General features: G+C 35.4%; 1 protein-coding gene across 7 annotated transcripts in view; it reads right to left on the reverse strand.

Annotated features, from left to right (window-relative positions):
* The window catches only part of ANKRD26 (ankyrin repeat domain containing 26), a 63304-nt gene that overhangs the window by 16434 nt on the left and 22383 nt on the right, over positions 1-24487 (reverse strand). Inside the window, exons 13-24 of one of the 7 annotated variants that reach the window (XM_060097623.1) lie at positions 23933-24100; positions 22117-22150; positions 21692-21833; positions 18205-18421; positions 16161-16344; positions 15412-15549; positions 11814-12770; positions 10266-10418; positions 7202-7272; positions 6767-6860; positions 2514-2620; positions 562-691 (exon numbers count right to left, since the gene is read on the reverse strand). In XM_060097623.1, the coding sequence (XP_059953606.1) occupies positions 562-691; positions 2514-2620; positions 6767-6860; positions 7202-7272; positions 10266-10418; positions 11814-12770; positions 15412-15549; positions 16161-16344; positions 18205-18421; positions 21692-21833; positions 22117-22150; positions 23933-24100 (2395 nt within the window). Of the gene's footprint in view, positions 1-561; positions 692-2513; positions 2621-6766; positions 6861-7201; positions 7273-10265; positions 10419-11813; positions 12771-15411; positions 15550-16160; positions 16345-18204; positions 18422-21691; positions 21834-22116; positions 22151-23932; positions 24104-24487 lie in introns of all 7 variants that reach the window. The other 6 variants (XM_060097624.1, XM_060097625.1, XM_060097622.1 and 3 more) reach the window with 6 other exon arrangements.

The raw sequence follows: 24487 nt of genomic DNA on the forward strand, positions 1-24487 counted from the left end.
GAATGAAAGAAGGCAGCCACAAAGGACCCCATATTCTGTGATTCCACTGACATGAAATATCCAAAATAGGCAAATCTATAGAAACAGGGAGTACAGTCATGGTACTAGGGCTGGGAATATGAGGAAGGGAAAACTGGCACAGGGTGATGGCTAAAAAGTATAGGGTTTCTTTTTAGGGTGATGAAAATGGTCTAAAATTGATTGTGGTGATAACTGTATAACTCTTTGAATATACTAAAAGTCACTGAATTGTACAGTTTAAATGAGTGAACTGCATGGTATGTTCATTATATTTCAATAAAGCTGTCACCAAAAAATAATGGATGCTTTGGGGTAATGGTGTGCTGCTCAGCTTCAGATCACTAGCCATGGTTCAAGACACAAACAGTCAACAGTGTGCCCTTTTTATGGAAAAATTATATAGGAAAAAGCTGTCTTTTTTACTGGTATCAAGTCTAAAAAATTAAGAGACAAATCTATGTTTCACTGTTCAAAGCATGGAGTGATTTATATTTCCCCCAATTAAGTGACTTTTGGGTCCCAAAACTGATTAAAAATTACCTTATGTTTTAGCATATTAATCTGAATATCCATTTCACTTTGACTGGTTTTTAAATCTCCATGGAAACTAAGCTCTCCATTTTCATATTCATTTAACTTCCTTCTTGGCATTTTTAAGAGTGTCTTAAGTCTGTAGAAATGCATAGAATGAATAAGTCAAGTTGTTTAGGAGTAGATAATTAATAACTATTTAAACAGATATATGTTCTATCATATAAAATAAACTCTATAAATTATAATCTTTTCTCATCTGTTCTAATCTAATATTGTTTGAAAGCATAATAACTAAATTATAATCTTAGGTAAATAATATGAAGAAAAATTTTATGACACATGCTAAGTAAAGAGTTAATATAGTATGTGTATACATATATTATACGGTTCTTATAAGTAAGCTGTTATTAGTATCCATTTTTAGTATGTTAATATGAAATATTAACTTATTATTAAATACTAGTTATAAACCAGAGATCAGTATCCAAGCTGAAGAAGAAGAGCATATCATATATGAATATTTTGAAAAGACACAAAAAGACATTCTGGTACCTACTGACCACAGCCTCTACAAGCAGCAAAGAAATAACACGCAAAAAAACATCGACACTGGCTTCCCTGGTGGCGCAGTGGTTCAGAGTCTGCCTGCCGATGCAGGGGACACGGGTTCATGCCCCGGTCCGGGAAGATCCCACATGCCGCGGAGCGGCTGGGCCTGTGAGCCATGGCCGCTGAGCCTGCGCGTCCGGAGCCTGTGCTCCACAATGGGAGAGGCCACAGCAGTGAGAGGCCCGCGTACCGCAAAAAACAAAAACAAAAACAAAAACAAAAAACATCGACACTCACTCAAAATAGAAAAAGAAACAAGAAAGAAAAATCTTTGGAGTCTGAGTTGACAGAGAAAAAAACCAGGCTGAGCTTCATGAAAAAGGAAATCAGCAGAGAGAGAATGTGTACCAGTCTCTTCAAGCTGTTTTAAGAGATCTAGAAATCTTGCCCAGCACAATGTTAACAAAATGCCAAGCAATGTAGAGAAAATTAAATGAGAGAAAAATACTAATGAGAATCAGGGAAGAACCATAAGTACAATACCAAAATCCACAGGTGCTCAAGTCCTCCTAAGCACATACTCCTGTATACTTTAAATCATCTCTAGATCACTTATAATACCTAATACAAGGTAAATGCTATGTAAATAGTTATAAATACAATGTAAATAAATTCTATGGAAATAGTTGCCACCTGAGGCCAATCCAAGTTTTGCTTTGGGGAACTTTCTGGAATTTTTTTCCCGCTAAATACCTTCAATCTGAGGTTGGTTGAATCTGCGGATGCTGAGGGCTAACTGTGCTCAGCAAATAACCAGAAAGGAAGCCATGTGGAGGCATCACAGACATTGGGAAACACTCTATTTTTTTTTTTTAATCTGAGTGGTCAAAACATGATCATTAATTTTATTATTCTTTAAGTCATACATATGTTTTTTATGTATATTTTAGAACTAAACTTTTAGAGCAGAAAGAAAATATAAGCAAAATCAAGGTAGTTTTTGATGTTGTTAAACAGTGACACAAATAGGTTTTTAGATATTAAAATACTTGAACGCTGAAGGGGAAAAACACAACTAAAAGGAGGCAGGATTACCCAAAAAGAGCAAAGATATCTTGCAGACATAAAAATTCAAGGTCGATGATGAAGAGCAGAGTGACATTACTATATTCAAGGCACACTATTGTTATTGTTTTAGAAATCGTTAAAGAGGAACTGTAATACTGGGGCACTCAAAACAGTTTCAGATTGTGCTGTGAGTTTCTAAAGTAAACGTTTAAATAGGATGGATGATTTGTTTAAGTATGAATATACACATCTAAAATGAATTTGTATCTAAGGTTTTAATAAAACAAAATTATAGTTAAATCAATTAAGTGTTGAAATTATCAGAAATATTAAAATCTTACCCAGTAATCTCTTTTTCTAATTCACTATTTTTCTTCATTTCTTGATCCAAACTATATTCCAGAGACTGTTTTAACTCAATATATTCCTTTAATTGCTCCTTTTCACCCTCAAAAAAAATTTTTTTAATTATTTTTTAAAACCTAGAGACTTACTCTTCTTTCTTAAAAATATTACTTCTCATGAGTTCATGAGTAATATACGTTTATAGTGAAACACAGTTTATAAACCTGATGCCAATAAGGACAGATTTCAAAAATAATGACTTTTCTTGAAACAGCTTATATTGATTTTTCATTTTCATCATTTTTCTAGAATTTAAATTGCCAAAATTTATTTGTTAAAAACAGACATTTTGGGACTTCCCTGGTGGCATGGTGGATAAGACTCCGTGCTCCCAATGCAGGGGGCCTGGGTTCAATCCTTAGTCAGAGAACTAGATCCCACATGCAGGCCGCAACAAAGAGGTTGCATGCCACAACTAAGGAGCACACCTGCTGCAACTGGGGAGCCCGCATGCTGCAACCAAGACTTGGAGCAACCAAATAATAACAATAATAATAAATAAGTAAATAAATAACCCAGAGATTTTTACACGTTAATGAAATTTTTTTAAAGAGTGGTTATATTTACGTTTTAGTTTCTAAAGATGCCCTAGAAACATTTTCATCAATAGTTTAAAATATTCCAGGTTTTGTTAAATCACATCTTACTAATATAATCTTTGAAAAATTCCCACACATGATAAAGCCTTTCATTCTCTGTAAGCATTCTTCCATAGGTTTCAATTTCTCCATTTCTATTAACCATTCTTCTCTTTAAATACAGTTTAAGTCTTCTATACACTAAATAAAAATGTAACTTCGGGCTTCTCTGGTGGCGCAGTGGTTGAGAGTCCACCTGCTGATGCAAGGGACACGGGTTCATGCCCCGGTACGGGAAGATCCAACATGCCTTGGAGCGGCTGGGCCCGTGAGCCATGGCCGCTGAGCCTGCGCGACCGGAGCCTGTGCTCCGCAACGGGAGAGGCCGCAACAGTGAGAGGCCCGCGTACAGCAAAAAAAAAAAAAAAAAATGTAACTTCTTCTTGATTCTTGTAGCTTTTTCTCTCATCCTTTTTTCCCTCACCCCTGCTACTGGACTCTTACATTCTTTTTTAAAATTAATTAATTAATTTTATTTATTTATTTTTGGCTGTGTTGGGTCTTTGTTGCTGCGTGCGGGTTTTCTCTAGTTGTGGTGAGCAGGGGCTACTCTTCGTTGTGGTGCGTGGGCTTCTCATTGCAGTGACGTCTCTTGTTGCAGAGCATGAGCTCTAGGCACATGGGCTCAGTAGTTGTGGCTTGCGGGCTCTAGAGCGCAGGCTCAGTAGTTGTGGCACACAGGCTTAGTTGCTCTGCGGCATGTGGGATCTTCCCGGACCAAGGCTCGAACCCGTGTCCCCTGCATTGGCAGGTGGATTCTTAACCACTGCGCTACTAGGGAAGCCCTGGACTCTTACATTCTTTAACGCATGGTCTCATCCATAATTCATCTTTCATCCCTTATTCTCTTCTTTTACACTAAATTGACTTTCAATCTTGTAACTCCACTAAAAGTTTTGAGGGTCATCAAGAACCGTTTCTTCTTCAGTCCTTACCCTGCTTCACTTCTCAGCAGCAACCGCGAACATGACCACACTCTGCCTCTGCTCCTCTGAGCCCACCTCAGTCTGAATGACAGTAACCCTTGATGTTCAGTCCTTGACCCTTTCTAATCCTCTTTCTAAATTCTCTCAGGGCTCCTTACATCTCAAGGCGTCATACCAGATTCCCTAACCTGCCTTTCCAGCCTTGACCCCTTTGCTGAGATCACCTGTACTTTTCTCTCCCCCTTCTTGCTCCTCATAGACAACATCCTCAGCCACACTCATGAGCCATTACTTGGTGTGGATTATCCTTGTACAGAGCTATTCTTGGACACTTTATGTTTATTCTTATTGGTGTTACTTTGAGTGTAGTGTTATTTTCTAATCTTGGGGTGCACCCTCACCCTTAGGATGTTGACCAGCATACTTTGTCTTTATTTTCTTTTATAATGCGAAAGTTTTTCAAAAGGACCAGATTATCAATTATTTGCCCTTGTTTTCTTTTTTTTTTTTTTTTTTTTGGCTGCATTGGATCTGCGTTGCTGAGTGCGGGCTTTTTCTAGTTGAGGTGAGTGGGGGCTTCTCTTCACTGTGGTGCACGGGCTTCTCACTGCAGTGGCTTCTCTTGTTGCAGAGCACAGGCTCTAGGAATGTGGGCTGCAGTAGTTGCAGCACATGGGCTCAGTAGTTGTGGCTCGCAGGCTCTAGAGTGCAGGCTCAGTAGTTGTGGTGCACGGGCTTAGTGGCTCCCCGGCATGTGGGATCTTCCCGGACCAGGGATCAAACCCATGTCCAATGCATTGGCAGGCGGATTCCTAACCACTGCACCAGGGAAGTCCCTGCCCTTGTTTTCTTTTGAATAATTTCCTATTCCATAGAGACCTGACCTTATGGAAGTCTTCTGACACTCCTTTCAGGTGAATACTCAACTATATTGTTTGGAGTCTTGAGTCAGCTAGAGCTCTCTCTTCTTCCCAGCCCAGATTCTTCATCTCAACACTGTGCTGACCATATATCTTAACTCAGGTTGGCTCTGGCCTGGGGATTCCTGAGATGAGAACTTTAGGAGAAGCCAGGGCTACTGAGTTGGTGAAAAGCTCTCTCATTAAATTTTTGATTTGTGTAGACCTTAAAGTGGCCAATAATTCTATGTCATAATCCTAACTCATTTCTATAGGAATCTACAGAAAATCCCTCATTATTTTTTTAATACGCTTAATCAGTGTAGGGTATCCTTACAAAATTTTCAATTTCTGATACCCAAATAGATTTGTTTGACAATGTAAGGGGACATCTGGCACTCTCATTCACATGAGACTCCTTTTGTCAACATATTGTATTGTCACTTGTATGAAAAGTATGCTAATACAATGTGACTAATGCATATCAAGTCTAGAAAAAATAATTTTCAATGTTTCTTTGAACACAAGAAGGGCCAGTCAATAGAATGTTCTAGTCCCCCTGACAGGTGTATCTGTATAATGACACTGCATGAATCTAACTATTGTGATGGAAAGAAACGAGTTGGTAGGTGCATCTACCTCATCCCTCCAACTTAGGGTTCACAACAGAATCTTCTGATTTTTAAATCATAGGTAGCTTCCCCTACAAAGGAGCGTATAAACGGCAGGAGAATCCCTTTCTGCTTGGTAAATAGTTACATAGCTTTCACTATACACTGATAAATTGGAATCCTGGATTACACATCAGTCTTTTCTGAGACTGGCTGTTACACCTTTGAAAGGCTGATTAACTCAAGTGTCTGGGAAAAAAATTGTTCCTGAACTTGCTATGCTAGGAGCACCTGTTACTATGTAAGGCCCTGATTGAGCAGCCATTTCTAGTTTTTCACTGGCATCTCTTTTCTTTTTTTAAAGAAAAAAAGGGGACTTCCCTGGAGGTCCAGTGGTTAAGACTTTGCCTTCCAATGCAGGAAGTTCGATCCCTGGTCAGGGAGCTAAGATCCCACATGCCTCCTGGCCAAAAAACCAAAACATAAAACAGAAGCAGTATTGTATCAAATTCAATAAAGACTTTAAGAATGGTCCACATCAAAAAAATCTTTAAAAAATAAAGTAAAATAAAATCCAAGAAAGGAAAAACTACATTCCTTTCAGAAAAATGCTTGCATAGTGACCTAGTATTCCTTCTTGATAAAGAAAATGAACTACAACATTAAAAGTAATTCATTCTCAAAATAGCACTGGAGGGTTTAGATTACAAGGGAAATTCAGAATTCTAGATCAAATCATTACTCAAATTTCTGGACTCAAACAGATATTTGTGTACCACTGTTCATAGCAGCATTATTAACAATAGCCAGAAGGTGGAAAAATCACAGTGTTCATTGACAGATGAATGAATAAACAAAACGTGGTATATATAAAATATTGCTTTTGGACTGTCACAATCTTTTTAATTAAAATCTCGCTATAAAAATCAATTTTATTATTTCAGTCAACTTCCTCTATAAAGAGGAATTATGCTACTAGTAGCAAGTAGTATCAATATAAAAATAAACTCTTTTATCAATGAGACTTTTCATATTGTCCAAAATATTCTTATATATTACTAGTAAAAACATTAAAATTCCTTTTCAGCATGACAGAAATTAAGAGATTGACTTACTGAACTTGTACTTAACAGGTTTTTCTGAAGCTCTTCAATTTTGTCCACTTGCTTTTTGACTGTAGCTTTTAACTCGGCATTTTCAATTTCAAGCCTAAAATGCATATTTTAAAATAATTATTCTCACACATAGATTTTAAAATACCACACATTTTCTGAACAAACACCTGCAGGTTCAATTACATACGTCCTTAGAATTTTGAAAAGTAGATGATTTGGCAATTGTGCCGTTTTCTAGTTGTGTTCTGTGGATAATGTGAAAAATTTAGAAATAATGGAGAAAAATTATGCATTTCAAAATAGCTCAAAGCTGAAATGTTTACCCAGCTTCACAATGATGTATTTATTGTCATAACTGATATAATTCTCATACTATACTGCTTATCTGCTCTATACTTATACGTAAGTTATTTTCTGTGCTGCTTTAAATTGTACTTTTGGATGTGATCCTGCGTCTTCTCAGCACATCTCATGGCCTCTGTACGTCGATCCTGTGCTTCTTGCAACTAAAAGGAGAAAAAACTTTTTTTTAATTACTGATAATCTAGCAAATCCGCCATCATCTGTTTTTATGTCTTTCATCTGCATATTGTTTATGGCTACTTTCCTGCTGCAACAGCAGAGTTGAGTTGCTGCAACAGACACCTTGTGAACCACAAAGCCTAAAATATTTACTATCTGGCCCTTTACAAGTTACTGACCTCTAGGACTAAACCACAACATCATTCATGCTTTAAATTATATTTTATCAAATAAATACACTAATTTATAAATTGGCCAAGTGGGGAAAGACATTTATATTTTTTACTCCACGCTCTATACCAACTATAATTTTAAATATCCACGTAAGTGAGTGACCACAGCTCTTCTAGTGATTATGAACGTTCACACTACACACTACTGTTGGTGACAACCAGATGCTTCAGGGACTAGTGTGAGAGGTAGTATCTACACAGGAGCCAGAATGCGTGGGTCTGAGTCCCAATTCCACCAGTTATTTGCTGTATGTCCTTGAGCAAATTACTTAAATTTTCTGTGTCTCAGTTTCTCCAGCCGTAAAATGAAGATAATAATAGCACTGACCTCACTGGGTTGTTGGGAAGATTAAATTGGGAGGGGGGTATACATAACGTATTTAGAAAAGTACGTGGCACATAGTAAATGCTAAGTGTTTACAATCAGAATTATTACTATTGCTGTATTTTATGTTCTAAACAATTTGATATTTTAGGCAGATGGCATGCCAACAGAAGTGGTCTCCTGTACAAGTCACACTGAAATCATTCTCCAAACCATTGAAATTGGCAGTAAACAGGGAGCATGAGGACCAGAATGTATGTGCCCAGTACTTCAAAAACTTTCACTGACTCCACTAGTCCTTTTTTCCACTTATAATAATTTATAACTTACCTCCTCTCTGTACTACTCAGTGGGCAGTGATCATGGACTAATATGCAAATAGCACCTCCTGGATTGAGTGGTACATAACTTACATGACCATCAGAGGAAGGGTTAAGTCACTGGCATGGAATTATCACCCTATTGCTAAATCAAAGTTCTGAATCAATTCACTCCCAGCAACTGTTTATGTCTAGAAAGTACTCGGATGAGAAAATTAAGGTTATGTGGTATGGATATCGGAGAAGCTATCCACAGAGCTTTACAGTTGGTGAAATGCTATAAATGTGAAAATCCCCAGTTCTGGCTGCATAATGAAGGAAGGCAAATTTAGATTTTTTTTTCCAGAGTGAGGGGAAAAAAAAAAGAACATTTAATTGAACAATTCTCCTCTATTAGATTAAGAGCTTTTAATTATATATTTAATTGCTTAAAATACATTTTAATAAAAGATTTATTATATCAATATCTCCAAGAAAAAATGATTGGTATGGTATAAAGTACTTAATTGTATCCTAGCAACTGTTAAGCTAAAATATTTTCAATTTATGCAAGACAGGTGCCATGCATATCAATAAATATTCCCTGTTAGACAAATGTATACTTAGACGAGATTCTCTCTCATGAAAAAAATTAAAACAGTGTAAAATTAAGGGCTAAACTGTTCTTCACAGACTAGATGACAGGGTCAATGAGAGCTAGGACAGTCAGAGAGAGAGCTTCATGGAGAAGACTGGGGGCCAGGTCTGAATAAATGGAGGATTAGGCAGGAGGAAAAGAAACTGTAAAGACAGAAAGGACAGCATGAGTAAAGGCCAAGAAAAGGTGAAATCAGCCAATTAACTCAGAGGATAAAATCCAACAGCAGGAAGATAAAAATTATGTCCACACAGTAACTTGAAAATGACTGTTCACAGCAGCATTATTAACAGCCCAAAGGTGGAAATAACCCAAAGGCCCATCAACTGATGAATGGATGAATGGCTTAGCCACATAACGTGCTGTTTGACAAGAAACAGAAATGGAAGTCCTGATATGCGCTATAACATGGATGAACCTCGAAAATGTTACGTCAAATGAGAAAAGCTAATCACAAAGGCCCATCAACTGATGAATGGATGAACGGCTTAGCCACATAACGTGCTGTTCAACAATAAACAGAAATGGAAGTACTGATATGCGCTATAACATGGATGAACCTCGAAAATGTTACGTCAAATGAGAAAAGCTAATCACAAAGGACCACATACTGTGTGATTCCATTTATATGAAATACCCAGAACAGTCACGTCTACAGAGACAGAGATTAGACTGGTGGTTGCTGGGGCTGAGGGAGATGGGGGCCATGGGTGATGGCTAAGGGATGCAGGGTTTTCCTTTGGGGGTGATGGAGATGCTCTATAATTGATGCCAAGCGCACGACTCTATGAATATACAAGGAGAGATTGAACTACACATTTTAAATGGGTGAATTATATGATATGTGAATTATCTCAATAGTTTTCTTAAAAATACAATGGCAGGATCTAGATAATTTTCTTAATTTTCTATTTTGGGTGTACATACTATACACGATCTGAGTATCTCTACGCTTTTACAATATATCTAAAATGAAAAGAAAATGAAGGCAATGCCTAACTTCAACTGGTTTGTATAATGACCTTTCTGCACAAGTTATTCTGAAATCCATGAAATAAATATACACAGATTCTATATCCATTCATGAAAGTGAAGATGAAAAATGACAATTTTATGGAACATTCCATTAAACATTATCCTCTGATTTTATCTGGCTTGCTTCATCATGGTAGTAGAGATATCACTAAAAAATACTGTTTAATAGAAAAAAAGTCTCTCAACTTCTGTGAGGAATCATGCACAATTCTCAACTTTCCTAAGGGTAAATATTGTAAGAAAAAATATATAATGCAAATGGCACAATGAAAGTCAGAGTTTAAGAAACAAGTGCATTATAAAGATAACAAAATTGTAATAAATTTACTTGTAACGAAAATACAAAAGAAAGCCGTCCATGAAAATTAGTGTCCTAAAACACTTTATCCTATACATTAAGTATTGACACGTTAAATTTCATACATACCTGACTTGTGACTTGACGTAATTTTTTCTTTAAATCCTGTGCCTCATCTTCTAAATTAGTACGATAACGTGACGTGACCTCCAGTGAAGCCTCTGACATAGATTGCTTTTTTAGGGTATCAGCCAGTTCTTGTTGAAGTTGTCTCACAAGTGCCTAATAAGATACTCTGTCACTGATTTTATAAATTACCTTATTATTAAGTTATGTTAATAATAGATAACTCCAACCTATGTACTTTGAAAACTATCACCAGAGACATCAATTTGTCTCCTTCTTCTTGTATGTGCACCTTCCTGCTCACTGAATTTGGTTTAAGACACAGAAGGTGTTACCCTCCGGCCTTATCACTATTAAGTTACTTAGACAATGGATTCAGTCCCACTATCCACTCCCCGCCCTTCTCGATCAATTTGCTGAGCTTGAGGACCTCCTCAAGTCTCAGAAAGAAATGGGTGTGTAGGTGGGACGAGTGGTGGGAACATCTTCCCTCTTCTCTACTGGAGGCTTCGATTAACTTCAGAGATCCTCACATATTCAATCCAGTGCTCAACAGATTCCTATCTCAGAATTAAAATGAGGTCATTCCCATTTTAATTCCTAGAATTAAAATGAGACCTTCAGGGCCTCCCTCTGCCTCCCGATAGCAGCCCCTATGACCCTGTCCCCCACCCTATTCCTGCTACTCATGAATCTGCCACCCCTCACTAGTCTGAAAATGGGAGTCCGATGCCAAATTAATAAGTCACAGAGAGCTACAATTCTCTTTGTATTGGACAGATTTATATCCAAATGATAGTAACTGAGCCTTGAAATGAGAATTATGAGCAAATTATTTGTAAAAATGTTCCAAGTAAATTATAAATAGAAGTGGGAAGATTAAATCAAGTATAGTTTTGCTAAAGCTCACTACTTTAATCCCAAATTATGATTTAATGAAAAGTAGATGCCTTTAAAGAGTTGAGAGGTCCTAAGAATACATGGTTTGAGGCTGAACTATTTCCCAAATTAATTCAAATTGACATGAATAAAAATAAAATTATATCAACTAAAAAGTTATGACAAGCTACTGAAGGAAAAGTACTATGAGATATGGCATCGACACATCAGTTCATTTGGGAAAACTGGAATTGACTGTCAAGGTAATACACACAACTGAACCTTAATTTCAAAATAATTCATTTTAGATCTGAGCGTTTCATTTATCTGCTTCATCATGATACTAAAATGTGGTGACATAAAGATTAAAATTATTATCTTAGCAGTAGAAGAGTAAATTACTAATACCTGTCTATACCCATTAACAATTTATAACTTAATCTCTTAAAATTTCATAGGTGACACAATGTCTCTACTCAAAGTAAAGCACCTCTCAGGTCTAATTCTTTATTTGCTGGATACAAGGTATGCTTTTAGGCTGATTTACAGTCTATAGATTTATAGTCTATATATTATTTATATTCAACTAGATTCAACATTTAGCCATAATCAAAATCACTTTGAATTTTCTTTCAGGAAGTCTGAGAATTATTTCTCTTCTTGGATACTTACTTCTCTTTCTGTTTTCTCATTTTCATACTGATACATTCTCTCTTTTAAATGATTACATTCATTGATTAACTCCTTGTTCCTTTCCTCCAGCATCAGACCTTGTTTTTCACTTTCAGCTTGAAGTTTTTTCACAATCTCCTGAAACTGGTCTTGGATGTTAATTACTGTCTTCTCTCTACTGTCGGCTTTGATTTGCGCATCATCCAGTTGCTGTCTGAGCAACATGTTTTCACTCTGGAGTTGAGATAATCTCTCTTCTAAGGATTCCTGCTTTCCAATGTATTTATTCACTTTGCCTTGTTCGCTTTGATACATGTGTTCAAGTTCCTTCTTTTGACACTGTGCTTGGCTTAGGTCTCTCTGTACACGTTCTAACACCAAAGTCTTTTCTCTGAGAGCATCCCTCGTGTGATGGAGCTTGGTTTCTAGGCTGCTGAATTTACTTTCAGCTTTAGAAAGTTGCTGGGAAAGCATCTCATTGTTATCATTCAGGTTAGACACATCAAAATTCATTTTGTCCTGCAAGCGTAACCACTCATCTCTTGCTCTCTGGAAGGCAAGTTCCAGGTCTCTTTTTGATGTCTGACTTTGATGGTGATCATGTATGGCAGCAGCCAGTCTAGAACGGTAGGATTCCACTTCTGTTTCCAGTCTTTCTTTGCTTTGCTTTTCATTCTCCAGCTTAGAGTTTAGCATTGTATTCTCAGCTGTCAGAACATTAAGCTGTCCAGTATATTGGAATATTGTCTTTGTTAATGTTTCCTCATTCAGTTTTATTGTCTTTTGAAGATCATCATTCTTTTCTTTTACAATTTCAATGTCCTCAAAATATTTCTTTTCCTTTTCCTGGTTCTGACATTTTATTGTGTCTATTTCCAGTCTTAGCATGGCAACTTCATCCTGCAACATGTGGTTTTTATGTAACAGATCTTTTTCTTTTTCAGGACTATCGGACACCTAAGTGAAATAAAGGAAATTTTTAGGTAGTACTCAATAAATTGACATTTCATGATTTCCTCTGAAAGGCTAACCTATATGTTTATACAATGAAAAGGCTGCAATAAGTGGATATCCAACTGGAAAAAATAAGGTTGGATACAAAACTTCTTACAGGCAGAAATCTTCAAAAGTTCAAAAATTTAACTGAAGACAATGAATCCATGAAAGTAAAAAAGAAACCACAGGAGAATTCTTAAGAAGCTCAGAATTGGAAAGGCCTTTCTCTAAATTATAACAAACCCAGAAGGCTTAAAATAAAAGATTAATAAATCTGAGTACACTTAAAAATTGCATCTGATGTGATATATTTATACAGTGGAATACTACTCAGCCATAAAAAGAATGAAATAATGTCATTTGCAGCAACATGGATGGACCTAGAGACTATCATACTAAACGAAGTAAGCCAGACAGAAAGACAAATATCATATGATATCGCTTATACATGGAATCTAAAAAAATGATACAAATAAACTTATTTACAAAACAGAAAGAGACTCACAGATGTAGAAAACAAACTTATGGTTACTGAAGGGGAAAGAGGGGGAGGGATTCATTAGGAGGTTGGGATTAATATATACACACTACTATATAAAAAACAGATAACCCACAATGACCTACTGTGTAGCACAGGGAACTACACTCAATATTTGGAAAAAGAATCTATAAAGGTGTATATATATATATATATACATATATATATATATATATATATATATATATATATATATATATATATATAACTGAATCACTGTGCTGTATACCTGAAACTAACACAATATTGTAAATCAACTATACTTAAATAAAAAATAAAACAAAATACCACCTGCTAGCTTAAAAAAAAATTACATCTGCTATCTAACCTATACAGCTACCCCATAGTAAAAGCCTTAGCTCTGTATATATTTCGACAGATTAAATTTCCTAAAAAATTTTTTTTCCTGAGAATATTCCATAAATATTCTATGTTTCTAATATTTATATAGTCCTGAGAATATTCCATAAATATTCTACATTTCTAATATTTTTATAGTCAGTTACAAGAATTACATCTACTGATAACTGTACTAAGCACTTCTACAAACATCAATTAACTCATTTAGCTATGACAGTCCTGGAAATGAGGAAGTCAAAAATACAAGCAAGCTGCAGGCTTTTCTCCAGGCCTTCTGACTTTACTATGAGTCCTCTTACACCAAACCACAGCTAGTTCTCTAGTACAAACATATAAATATGAAATGAGCCTCATATTTCACTATGGTGCATACACTAGTGGTAAATAAGGTAAAATTTATAGAGATCTTAGAAAATCGTGAGATTATTCGCTGCTGCAATAACTTATATTCTCTCTTCATAATTCTTAAAATAGTAAGGTAGGGGGAAATACAATGAACTGTTTCACTAAAAATAAAATACTTATCAATAAATTATCACTAAATAAATATTATGGCATATCTATCACTATTTTCAAAAGTTCCTTGTACTGAAATAGGACACTACATGGAGCAAAGTGTTAATTTTCTCACAAGTAGAAGAATGACACCCAAAAGACGGTCTCTGAACTGGCTATACCTTTCCTCCTTACCATCAGTGGAAGGGATAAACTAACCTCTCTATTAATCTATCAAGGAAGTGAAATCACTGCCAAAAACCATAATGTTGTTTTGTTTGTTTGTTCTGGGGTTTTCTCTTTTTTTTTTTTTTGGCAATTTTGTAAGTTTATTCTAAGGAAATAATTTTTTTTAAGTGCTCAAAAATGTTTTTATGGGCTTCTCTGGTGGCGCAGTGGTTTAGAGTCCGCCTGCCGATGCAGAGGACACAGGTTCGTGCCCGGTCCGGGAAGATTCCACATGCCGCGGAGCAGCTGGGCCCGTGAGCCATGGCCACTGAGCCTGCGCGTCCGGAGCCTGTGCTCCGCAATGGGAGAGGCTACAACAGCGAGAGGCCCATGTACCGCAAAAAGAAAAAAAAAATGTTTTTACAACTAATGTTGCAGCTTTTACGATACTGAAAAATTATAAGTGATGTGAAAATGTCATTGATGGGGTACTGGTTAAAGAAATGACAGTGAAGCCAAGAACAGACTCTGATTTAGACACTGAAAATGATGAGGTGCATAGTGATTGACATGTTCACTCCAAAGCAGAGGGCAAGAACGTATTCAGTGCTGGGATTTGGTCGGGTAGTGTGGTCGATGGTGGAGCACACATGGTCTTCCCTGCCTAAACTGCCATCAGGGTGCAGACTTTTCTAGATGGTAGCAATAGTTTTGAGATTATGAAAAGTTCATCAGTTCCTATGGAAAATATTAAAAGCCTCTCCTTGGATGAGGCTATTGTATGTCACTGCTTGACTGTTGCAGACAAATGGATTTGAATTAAAAATACTACTTGAATTAAATTTAATCAAATATAATTCAATTATGTTTGAATTAAAAATATTAAATATCCAATGGACGAGAAACGTCACCCCCCCAAAATATACTTAAATAGGTTTTAAATATCCTCTACACTGTCTGTGATGTGTAGTATTGGTTTTTAAAATATATACATATACAGATACATACACACAAATATTTGAAAATGATTAAAGAAAATACCTGAGAATTCATTTCCTTATTAGTCATTTCTATCTCCTTTTGTTTGGCAAGGTGACTGGTCAGGATTCCATCTTGTAAAATTCTGGCATTCTGCTCTCGAGAAAGCTGCCTCTGAGCGTCATTTCGCTCTTCTACAACCTGGAGACACATTTCATGAGGTTTTTGGTCTCATACCATTAAAAAAAAAAAGTCAAAAGCTTAAGAGCAGAATTAAAAAAAAAACTGTTAAAAGGAAGTAGGCTTTTTAAATAAACACAAGGATATTTATCCCACATGAATAACTTAAGATTTTAATTTAAATGACTGCTAAACTTATCACAGAGCAAAAATACAGGGAGATATAGTATTGTGAAAGAAAATCTTTTTACAAAGCTTTTAACTAGTTCCATCACAGTCTCAAGGCAATTTACCCTGTATTTTAACATAGAAAAGCCAAAATTAACACATGGATTGGAATTAAGAATATTACTTTCGAATGGACCAAAAATGCCAATCATTATGTTAATCATTAAGCTCAATTTACCTTCCATTCTTCCATTCAGAAAACATACACAGAGCATGTATTAGAAGCTAAGAATGGCAAGAAATTAATAATTTAAGCTATAAATGTCATAGTTCATATTTAGGATGAGATAACACTTTTTATTTGTTTTAAACCTAAATAATATATATTAAATCAAAGAGATATTACAAATAATACTGATGAAATACTGTTGGAAATTTGAAATTTTCACCAAAGATTAACTTACCTGATTCAGATTATTTCTCACTGTCCTCAGTTCCATGTCTAGTGCTCTGAGAGTGAGTTCAAGTTGTTGTTTCATTTCAACTTCTTTACTGTATTGCTCTTCTTTTCTTCTTAACTGCTCCCTAATTTTTTCATATAACATGTCAGCATTTCTTCTCTTCTCTTCTTCTTGTTTTAGGGTGAATCTGCAGTTAAATATGCTTACCTTAAAATGTGTTTTGTTAGAAAATAAAAAGTTCATTTTATGATCTGGCTCTTCACCCGCTGATTTAGTATCCTAATGAAATTTCTGTTCTCCAGTTTTTTTTTTCCTTTCTAGGTCTCATATTTTTAATTCCTCACTTCAATCTCTTCATAAAGATATATATACTTGAAAGGTAGCAATGGAAAAACATTCTGCCACTTAAGTAAGTTTTAGTCAAGAGTAACTCTGGTGAATAGTGTAGGAAAGAAATTTTGAAATTATTCAGTGAAGTTAGGCCGAAAATTACCCTGTTTTCCACACTGTCATAATTACTCCTCCTTTAGGACAGATAATTTAATTACTAGTTAAAAAGAGAAGCTGTTGTTTAGAAACAAGTTTATAAGTTCACTAGAAATAAAATTTCAACTTCATAAAATACTACAGGTACCCCTAAATGACTTACAGTGCCAGATAAAATCTGCAGATGCCTTTTACAGAACATATATCTTCAGACACTGTAATCCAAGACTAGGCTAGGGAGTCTAATATCTGTTGCCCCACACTTTTTATGTTTCTTCTTTTGCAACATTTTCAACTTGTTGATTATTATCTATTTAATAAATAATTTTAAATCCCGTAAGGCAGGACCATATTAATTAATTAAATAGAGAGTATTTTGTGCTTTCAGCACAAACCTGTGAACTAATTTTATCTCTGTATGAAAGAGATATTGAATAAACTAATCAGTAATCACCTTCCATTTTTACCTTCTATTTCATCCATGCATATGTTAAGAATAAAACTATATAAATTTTTAAAAAAATTTTGTCTTGAGAAAAATGGCCATTTCATACTTCTGTGGGTGGGAGTGTAAAGTAATATAAACTTTCTGGAGAACAATTTAGAAACATGGATCAAAGACCTTTTTTAAAAGTTCTCATACTTTAACCAAATAACACAATATTAAAGAATTTATTCAAAATAAATAATCAGAAATGTAGAAATGAATTTATAGAAGAGACATTCCTTGTAGCATTAAATATAATACAGAAAAATGAAAAATAACTGAAATTCAATTTGCTAAAAAAATAATGACCATAATTCAAAAAGACACAAGCACCCCAATGTTCATTGCAGCACTATTTACAATAGCCAGGACATGGAAGCAATGTAAATGCCCATCAACAGACGAATGGATAAAGAAGATGTGGCACATATATACAATGGAATATTACTCAGCCATAAAAAGGAACAAAATTGGGTCATTTGTTGAGACGTGGTTGGATCTAGGGACTGTCATACAGAGTGAAGTAAGTCAGAAAGAGAAAAACAAATATCGTATATTAATGCATATATATGGAATCTAGAAAAATGGTACAGGTGAACTGGTTTGCAAGGCAGAAATAGAGACACAGATGTAGAGAACAAATGTATAGACACCAAGGGGGGAAAGCAGGGGGGTGGGATGAACTTGGAGCTTGGGATTGACATGTATACACTAATATGTATAAAATTGATAACTAATAAGAACCTGTTGTATAAAAAAATAAAATTAAAAAAAAAGAGAGATTACAAAAAAAATGAGGCTTCGTATGGAGGACTTCTGTATGGCCATGAAAATGATGATTTGGAAATATATACATTAAATTATTAGTAGAAGTATCCACTGTTAAGAACTTGCTGTATTATTTCCAAGAATTTCACACTCCACAATACTAATGAAGTTTTCTCCCCTGTAAAATCCCAGCAGGTAAGTTAGCAATTATAAAACTTCCCTTAGTATTAAAGTAAATACACATCTGTAGTATTACAGTAAATAAAAACAGTTCAAATATTTCTTTAAAACCAAGATGTTCAATACCTCAAGCTGCAGAGCTCTTGTCCCCACTCCACTTTTTGATGCTCTAACTGTGATTTCATTTCTTTTGTTTCTGATAGCTCCTTTTGTAGCCCAGTAACCTTACTTTCCATTTTTTTATTTTTTCCTGTAAGTAGTTCACAGTGATTTTTTTTAAGTTCTATTAATCTTTCATATGAAAGAACTGCATCCTGAATTTTCAATAAGCTAACAGAATCTGCTTTAGGAAGAAAACAAAGATAGAAATAAAATATATGAGTAATTTTTATGTATAAAGCACTGTGCATTTTCACCTTCACTCATCCATACATTGAACAAATACTTTTTTTTTTTTTTTTTGGCCATGCCGCACAGCATGCGGGACCTTAATTCCCTGACCAGGAATTCAAGTGGCTAAATATACAATGCCCCAAAGAGGTGGAGGAAAGAAACAGAAAAAAAAATATTTGAAGAAAAGAATGGCCAACAACTTTCTAAACTTAATGAAAACTACAAGCCCACAGATCCAGGAGGATCTGGCAAGGAGAGAAGAAGTGGAAGTAAACTATTTTGTAATATTCTTATCCTATATATGATGTGGTACAATATTACTTGAAGGTGGACTGTGATAACCCTAAGTAAAATACTGTAAACCCTAAAGCAACCACTAAAATAGTGAAACAAAAGAGTTACAGTTAATAAACCAAAAAAACAAAAAAGAAATAAAACTACATCATAAAAATTACTTGATTAATCTAAAAGATGGCAGAAAAAGAAAAGGGGAACAAAGAACAGATGGGATAAACAGAAATCAAACAGCATAATGACAGATTCATACCTACTGTATCAATAATCACATTAAGTGAAAATGGTCTGAAAACCTCAATTAAAAAGCAGATTGTCAGGGACTTCACTGGTGGCACAGTGGTCAGGAATCCACCTGCCAATGCAGGAGACACAGGTTTGAGCCCTGGTCCTCCCACACGTCACGGAGCAACTAAACCCATGCACCACAACTACTGAGCCCACATGCCACAATTACTGAAGCCCATGGGCCTACAGCCTGTGCTCCACAGCAAGAGAAGCCACCGCAATGAGAAGCCTGTGCACCACAACGAAGAGTAGCCTCCACTCGCCGTAACTAGAGAAAGCCTGTGCGCAGCAATGAAGATCCAACGCAGCCAAAAATAAATAAATAAATAAATAAATTTTTAAGAAAAAGCAGATTGTCGGACTGGATCAAAAAGCAAGACCCAACTGTATGCCACCTATAAGAAATGCACTTTAAACACACAGACATAAATTTGTAATAAGGTTAGAAATAAGATATACCACACTAACATGTGACAAAACAAAGCTAAGCTAGACTGGCTATATTAATACCAAACAAAGTAGACTTCAGAGCAAAAAACATTATCAGCAATAAACAAGGTCATTTCATAATGATAAGAGTGTCAATTAATAAGAAGCATAACAACCCTAAACGTTTATGCGCCTAGTAACTTCAAAATATATGAAGCAAAACTTGAGAGAACTGCAAAGAAAAATAGACAAATCCACAATTACAGTCTGAGATTTCAATACCCCTCAATGAATAAGTGATAGAAAGAGCAGGCAGAAAATCATCAAGGATACTGTAGACTTGAACACCACCATTCTTTTCAAGTAGCCATGGAACACTTACCAAAAGAAGACTATATTCTGGGTTATAAAATAAAGGAGTAAGTCAGAAGGATTTAAGTCATACAAAGTATGTTCTCTGACCACAAAGCAATCAAACTGGAAATCAAGAACAAAAATATTTCTGGAAAATACTCCAATATTCGAAAACTAAATAACACACATCTAAATAATCCTTGGATTAAAGAGGTAATGAAAAGAGGAATTACAAAGTATTTTGAACTGAATAAAAATGAAAACATAATATATTACAATTTGTGGAATGCTGCTTACTTGCATGAAAATTTATAGCACTGAATGTCTATATTAGAAAAGAAGGTCTCAAATCAATGACTTGGCTTCCAACATAAAAATCCAGAAAAAGAGCAAATTAGGGGACTTCCCTGATGGTTCGGTGGTTAAGGATCTGCCTTCCAATCCAGGGGACACGGGTTCGATCCCTGGTCGGGGGACTAAAACCCCACATGCCATGGGGCAACTAAGCCTGCCCGCTGCAACTACTGAACACGCAAGCCACAACTAGAGAGCCGGCATGCCGCAACCACAGGGCCCACACACGCTGGAGCCCACACCCCATTTGGAGTGTCACAAATACTGAGCCCACATGCCACAACTAGAGAGAGAAGCCCACGCGCTGCAACAAAAGATCCCACGTGCTGCAACGAAGACCTAATGCAGCCAAAAATAAAATAAATAAATAAATATTTTTTAAAAAAGAGCAAAGTAAACCCAAAGCAAGCAGAAGAAAGGAAATAAAAAACATCAAAGAAAAAATCAATGAGAAAAAACAAAACAAACAAAACAAAAAAGACATGGAAAAATCAGTGAGGGACTCCCCTGGTGGCACAATGGTTAAGAATCCTTCTGTCAATGCAAGGGACACGGGTTTGCTCTCTGGTCCAGGAAGATGCCACATACCGCAGAGCAACTAAGTCTGTGTGCCAAAACTACTAAGCCTGCATTCTAGCATCCGCAAGCCACAACTACTGAGCCCGCGTGCCACAACTACTGAAGCCCATGTACCTAGAACCCATGCTCCACAACAAGAGAAGCCACAGCAATGAGAAGCCCGCACACTGAATGAAGAGTAGCCCCCGCTTGCCGCAACTAGAGGAAGCCTGAGCACAGCAACGAAGACCCAACACAGCCATAAATAAATAAATAAATAAATAAATTTTAAAAAAACCAGTGAAACCAAATATGTTCAGAAGATGAATAAAAGTGATAAACCTCTAGCCAGGCTGATATGAAAAAAAAAAAAGGAGAGAGAAGGCACAAATTACCAATTTCACAGAAATGAGTAATGAGAAATTACTACAGATTCTATAGATATTAAAAGACTGACAGAGTAATATTATGAACATTATGTAAATAAATTTGACAACTCAGATGAAGTGGGTAAATTCCTTGAAAGAGGGAAAATACCGAAGCTCAATCAAGAAAGCACAAATAGGGCTTCCCTGGTGGCGCAGGGGTTGAGAGTCCACCTGCCGATGCAGGGGACACAGGTTCGTGCCCAGGTCCAGGAAGATCCCACATGCCGTGGAGCGGCTGGGCCCATGAGCCATGGCCACTGAGCCTGCGCGTCGGAATCTGTGCTCCACAACGGGAGAGGCCACAGCAGTGAGAGGCCCGTGTACCGCAAAAAAAAAAAAAAAAAAAAAAAAGAACAAATAAACTAAATAGCCCTATATCTAAAAAAGAAACTAAAGTCCTACTTAAAGACCTTCCCACAAAGAAAATTCCAGGCCCAAATGGCTACACTGGTGAATTCTACCAAATATTACAACAGTATACACAAAAAGGCTTTACATTTATACCATGGTCCTACCTTTACACTCCATGCCAAGTTGTTGTATTAGAAACATGGAATTCTTATAATTAGAGTAAAGCATCTGGCAATCCTCAAAAGCTGTTTCAGATGACTGACTTAAGTCATCAAGGTCATCCATAGAATTAATTTGCTCTTTGACCTACAAATAAAAAACACTATTTCACAATGTCCCCAAAATACTTATAAAATATACTAAGTGTACAGAGGTGATAAATATCTCTTTATTAAAGCAACAACACAGATACTTCTTAAAAGAACAGATTTTTATCAAAGGGATAATTTTATCAACAGTGTTTCTAAATTATTTTTTCAAAGTAAATGTTTCTACAACAAAGGAAGATTTTCTATTTTTCCACTATACCTTTCACAAAGTAATTTTTTACTACAGGATAATATTTTTTATAATTAATTTTTTACTCTACCTTGTTCTTTTCATTAGATGTTTCCTTTGTAGCCCTAAAAAAACAAACGATTCTTTTCAGGCAAATATTAAATACTTAAAATACAAAGAATACGTAAACCTATTGTTTTTTACATAAAATCTTTGCATTGGTAATTAATTTTCTATAAAAGAGATTAAACAATAAATAGAAAGAGTAACATTAAAGGACAAAGAAAATACACCATAATAATATCAACAAAGCATTAAATTAGATTAAGCTGACAATCAAAGGAAAAGGAAAAACATAATGTTACTTGCATTATTTGATAGGAAGAAATATACCAGGGTTTTTTGTTATTGTCATTTTCAATAAAAACTAACTTTATGGCACTAAAACCTATTTGGAAAGTATTAAGTCCTTATATGAAAGAAACCCTTTTTTAATAATCAAGATATTAGCTTTTTGAGGACTTACTATGTAATTGCTATGCATTATTATAAGCACCTTACATGTCTTAAAGGCATTTTAATCCTGACAACAATTCTGGGAGAGAGGTAATACATTAGGTCCTTTTTACACAGGAAGAAATGCAGCACAGAAAGGCTAAGTAACTTGCCCAAGCCCATACAGCAGATCAGCAGCTGACCCAGAATTCAAACCCAGGAAATCTGGCTTCAACACTTGTGTTTCACAATATGATGAGAAGGTAATATTTAAGTGTTTTTAAGTAATATGATAGCAAATGAATCTGTATTATTATTCCATGTCTAGTTATAACTATAAATAATAATTTCTGAATCTTACATATATTTTTTAAAAATAAAAAGACTTTAGACCTAGGCAATATTGGAATTCTATTTTCAATAAAGATTTGCTTTTGTAAAGAAATTCATCAACAGGCATTCATTCACCTATTCAGCTGTTTATTCATACATTCAACATATACTTAGCGCACAATACGTGTTAATGACACTTTTGGTATAGGAAGCATGACTTTTGTAATTTAGAACTTTATAATCCAAAAGTAATAATCTGTGATAGATTGTTAATAGTTTTTTTCCTATCAAATCTAAACAAAATCTTAACCTTTTCCCTGGAATCTAAACCACTATGAAGTTAACATAATCTGTTTTAGAGTACCTTACCAAACCATAGCCACTCATGATGATACTGTCATCTAGAATTATCAAGGAATGATTAAATCCTATTCAGTAGGGCCTAAATGTTTGTAAATTTATGATTATATAATTTTTTAAAATCTATGTATGATAGAATAACTTTTAAGTACTCATCTGCATATTCAATTATATAAGAATATTACACTTCAAAATCAATGAACAAGACCTTACCATAAAACTATACGTGAATAGAAGTATTATGTACAATTAGTTTACTATAATATTTTAAAGATAATGTAATACAATCAATAAGCTTTCTAATATTGGACATGCAAACAAGATTAAACTGAATAAATGCATCCTCTACTGGCTCATTTCCAACAGCATACAAACATACTCTAAAAAAACTCCCATCTTAACATAAAAAGAGAAAGGAAACTCCCTTGAACTCCACATTCCTCTTCAGTTACCATCCAGTTCTCTATTGCCTTTCCCAGTAAATATTCCCTAAGGAGCCATTTATACTTATTCACTACAGTCCAGCTTCCATGGGGAATATTTATTGAAACTACTTCTGGTCAAAGCCACTCGTCCTCATCTTAACCTTTCAGCAGCATTCATCTGGTATAGTTGAGAATACTCCTGTCATGGCCTGTACACTATATTATGCTGTTCTATTTCCGGAAAAAGTATTCAGTGATAATATTTCTTGACCTAAAAGAATCTGTAGATTTTACCTGCCATCATCCTGATCTACTCCACTTAAACTGCTGTCATCCTTCATGTGTAGCAGACCCCCACTCAGTGAATCAGCCTTTTCAAACATTGGTGTAATCACACATTCTTTTGATGTCCATGTTTCATGTTCATTTTTCTTTACTTCCTTCATGTGCACGCCAGGACCGCTACTTTAAAAAATCCATTAAAAAGCCAATGTTTTCTAATAATTCTACTGATAAAGAATAAAAAACCAATTTTTGTAAAATTCCAACTCTTACCCATCATAAGTCATTTATGAGTTCACAAAACAGTTATGAAGTACCAACCATATGCAAGCAAATACAAATTCTTGCTTCAAAGACAGATACACAATTATGATACAATGTGATATGTAAGAGTTGACATATGAAAGTTATAAGTGAACATAGGAAAGCTTTACAGAAGAGGTTAAATAAACAGAGGAGGTCATGAGGAAAAGAAAATGGAGAAACTCATTCTACTTGGTGATTAGAATGTGAGCACAAAGATTAGACACATGGAGTCTAGGTGTTTCCTAGAAACTTGGAAGGAAA

Source organism: Mesoplodon densirostris, chromosome 4, assembly GCF_025265405.1.
Source record: "Mesoplodon densirostris isolate mMesDen1 chromosome 4, mMesDen1 primary haplotype, whole genome shotgun sequence".
NCBI lineage: Eukaryota > Metazoa > Chordata > Mammalia > Artiodactyla > Ziphiidae > Mesoplodon > Mesoplodon densirostris.